The 2924-nt window shown below is 61.1% G+C and overlaps 1 protein-coding gene across 6 annotated transcripts; it reads left to right on the forward strand.

Moving 5' to 3' along the window:
* Positions 1-60: 60 nt before the first annotated feature.
* Positions 61-2579, forward strand: HSD17B8 (hydroxysteroid (17-beta) dehydrogenase 8). Of its 6 annotated transcripts, none has more exons than XM_010848590.1 (9): positions 61-119; positions 276-493; positions 601-717; positions 833-946; positions 1028-1113; positions 1206-1290; positions 1497-1539; positions 1696-1770; positions 1972-2163. In XM_010848590.1, exons 1-9 carry the CDS (start codon positions 74-76, stop codon positions 1986-1988), a joined length of 801 nt encoding a protein of 266 aa, XP_010846892.1. In that variant the 5' UTR covers positions 61-73; the 3' UTR covers positions 1989-2163. The 6 variants fall into 6 exon arrangements, with proteins under 6 accessions (XP_010846892.1, XP_010846894.1, XP_010846896.1 ...); XM_010848592.1 differs by having other exon boundaries at positions 833-925; XM_010848594.1 differs by lacking the exon at positions 1696-1770 and having other exon boundaries at positions 1972-2579.
* Positions 2580-2924: the final 345 nt, after the last annotated feature.

A 2924-nucleotide genomic window follows, 5' to 3' on the forward strand; every position in this document is an offset into this window, starting at 1 on the left:
GGCTTCGCGCTAGCCGCGCCCCCTCTGCGCTCGGAGTGGCCCAGCGTGGAGCCCCGCCTGGCCGCCGGCCGTCATGGCGTCTCCGCTCCGATTGCGCTCCGCGCTGGCCCTGGTTACAGGTGAGGGGCTCCTCTACCGGGCGGGTTGGGGCGCCACAGTGACGTCCGGGGCTTGCCGTCCGGCCGCGCAGTCGCCCTGATCTCCGGCCCGGGTCTTACTACCTCTGCGCCCCACTGACCTCTGACCCCGCGCCCGCTTGTCCTCTCCCGTCCCAGGTGCGGGCGGCGGCATTGGCCGCGCCATCAGCGTGCGCCTCGCCGCTGAGGGGGCCGCCGGAGCCGCTTGCGACCTGGACGGGGCAGCAGCGCGGGAGACGGTGCAGCTGCTGGGAGGGCCGGGGACCGAGGAGGGGGCGCCCCGCGGAGCCCACGCCGCCTTCCAGGCTGATGTGTCTGAGGCAGGGGCCGCTAGGCGCCTGCTGGAGCAAGTGCAGGTGAAAGCAAGACGCCCTCGCCCTTTTAAAGCCCTATAGCGTTGCCTCCACGGCCCTCGGCTCTACACGGTTTCTCGGTGTGTAACCCCCGACCCCCTCCTCCACAGGCCTGCTTTTCTCGCCCGCCGTCTGTCGTTGTGTCGTGTGCGGGCATCACCAGAGATGAATTTCTACTCCACATGTCTGAGGACAACTGGGACAAAGTCATAGCTGTCAACCTCAAGGTGGTGGTGACCTCTGAACCGGTGACTTCTGGGTCCTCTAGCCTGGGGAAAGAGTTGGAGGACCGTCACCCCAACTGATCCTTCCTGCCTTGTGACTTTCCCTCTCCACCACCAGGGCATCTTTCTAGTCACTCAGGCTGCAGCCCAAGCCCTCGTGTCCAGCGGCTGTCCTGGCTCCATCATCAACATCAGTAGCATCATAGGCAAGGTCAGGCTGAGCTGGGAGGAGGTGAGCCAGTGAAGTGGGCACAGAGAGGAGAGCCCCTCCTTGTGACCCCTGACTCATCCCACATCTCCGGCGCACCCATAGGTGGGGAACATGGGACAGACAAACTATGCAGCATCCAAGGCTGGAGTGATTGGGCTGACCCAGTCTGCAGCCCGGGAACTTGGACGGTTGGTCAGACGCCTGGGGGCATGTGAAAAGTCAGAGGAAGGGGTCAGTGTTCAGTCCTTTCTGGAGTCAGCAGACACTCTCCTTTCCACAGACACGGGATCCGCTGTAACAGTGTCCTCCCAGGATTCATTAGAACACCCATGACCCAGAAAGTGCCACAGAAAGTGCTGGACAAGGTAGGAGACTGTGGGTGGAGGGCAGAACCATTCAGAGACCAGCCTCTCTGGGCTTCACAGAGAGGATGCTGGGCCCAGTGCAAGGCAAACAGCAGATAGTCAACAACTGCACAGGGTATGAAGACCGCCCCCCCCAAAAATCACACCTTTTCCTACAGAAAACCCACAAAAGAAACTTTCACTCACACATGAGTGTTTCCTTACAGGTTACTGGAATGATCCCAATGGGACATATGGGGAACCCTGAGGGTGAGCACTGAATGAAGATACCAAAGTCTGTGGTATCTGAGGGGGGGGGGTCTCACCAAGATTGGTAGGGGGGGGTTAGGGAGGATTCTGGTGGGAGGTGACAGCTACTTTGGGTCTGTGAGTGAGGATTCTGCCCACTCCCCTCCACTCCCATAGATGTGGCAGATGTCGTCGCATTCTTGGCATCTGAAGACAGTGGATACATCACAGGGGTATCAGTGGAAGTCACTGGTATGAGGCCATCGTGGGGAGAAAGAGGGCAGAGAAGTCGAACCCAGACGATAGGAGAAAGCTAAGGAGAGGAGCCTGGCGCCACCGAGGGAAGGGAAGGGCAGGGCAGGAGTCCCAGAGGCCAGGGGCAGAAGTGGGCGCCTCCCCTGCTGCCGGCTTGTCTCCACCCACACATCTGTCCAAATGTTTCTGCCCCCCCAGGAGGTCTTTTCATGTAACTGCCTCAAGGACCCTGGACTCTGCTCACCCCCCACTGCTCTGCTGGCCTCCTGCTGATGAGGACTCGGAGTTCCCAGGCTACAAAAGGGGTGGCTGTGTATGGCTCAGGAATGCTGAATATGGGAGGCAGGGGTGCTTGTGACCCTAATAAATTCCAAAACCTCTTCCCTGCCACCTCCGGTTCTTCTTGTGTCCAAGTCCTCAGACCCTTCCCCACCTCCCCCTCCTTTCCCTTTTGCGAAGGATTGTTCCCTTTCACTGCCTGGTCTCCCAGGGCAACCCCCGCCGCCGGGTGTGAGAGGCGAGAGTGTGTGTCCCTGTGTGTGCCTGTGTGTGCGTGACACTCTGGGTCTTTTGGAGGGAGGGGTCTCTGCCCCACCCCTGCCACTGATCCTGTAGCCCTAGTCCCTTCCCCCAATTCCCTGGGTCCTTACAGTCCCCAAGGGTGATTTGTTCACGGTCCCATCCTGGTGTCCAGTCTAGCCTTGAGAGGGGGTCTTGGAACAGGTGGCCCTCCCCCACCCCTCTCCTTTCTCTGAGTTCCCCCTCCCCTTTCTCTCCACCTTACAATAGCTGCAGCCGGCCAGGGGTCGGATGGGGGGATTAGGGGAGGGGGCCAGGATTAGGGGAGTGGGCCAGCCGATGAAAGGGGCTGGAGGAGAGCAGAAGGAAGGGAGGGGGCTGGGAGGAGGAGGAGGAAGGGGAGGGGGTCCGCGCTAATCGACTCTGGAGCCCACATAAGGACTGGCCACGGACTGAAGGAGAGGACAGGGAAGTAGGGGGAACCGGGGGAGGGGGTGAGGGGACCCACTGCGGCCTTGCCCCAGACACAGGCCACCCCCTGGCAGTTGCAGCCCAAGTCCTGGAACCCCAGTTCAGGCTGGAGGAGACGGGACGCCCATCATGATCTTTTCCCCCCACCCCGCCCCCCGTAC

This window comes from Bison bison, unplaced genomic scaffold, assembly GCF_000754665.1.
Source record: "Bison bison bison isolate TAMUID 2011002044 unplaced genomic scaffold, Bison_UMD1.0 scf7180017864270, whole genome shotgun sequence".
Lineage (NCBI taxonomy): Eukaryota > Metazoa > Chordata > Mammalia > Artiodactyla > Bovidae > Bison > Bison bison.

What these genes read in the sequence shown, in the direction of transcription:
- HSD17B8 (XM_010848589.1), top strand. Translation starts at nt 74, where the DNA reads ATGGCGTCTCCGCTCCGATTGCGCTCCGCGCTGGCCCTGGTTACAG. An exon ending in TCATAGCTGTCAACCTCAAG is followed by an intron (nt 718 to 832) that starts GTGGTGGTGACC and finishes CTCCACCACCAG; the next exon opens with GGCATCTTTCTAGTCACTCA. An exon ending in GGTATCAGTGGAAGTCACTG is followed by an intron (nt 1,771 to 1,971) that starts GTATGAGGCCAT and finishes CTGCCCCCCCAG; the next exon opens with GAGGTCTTTTCATGTAACTG.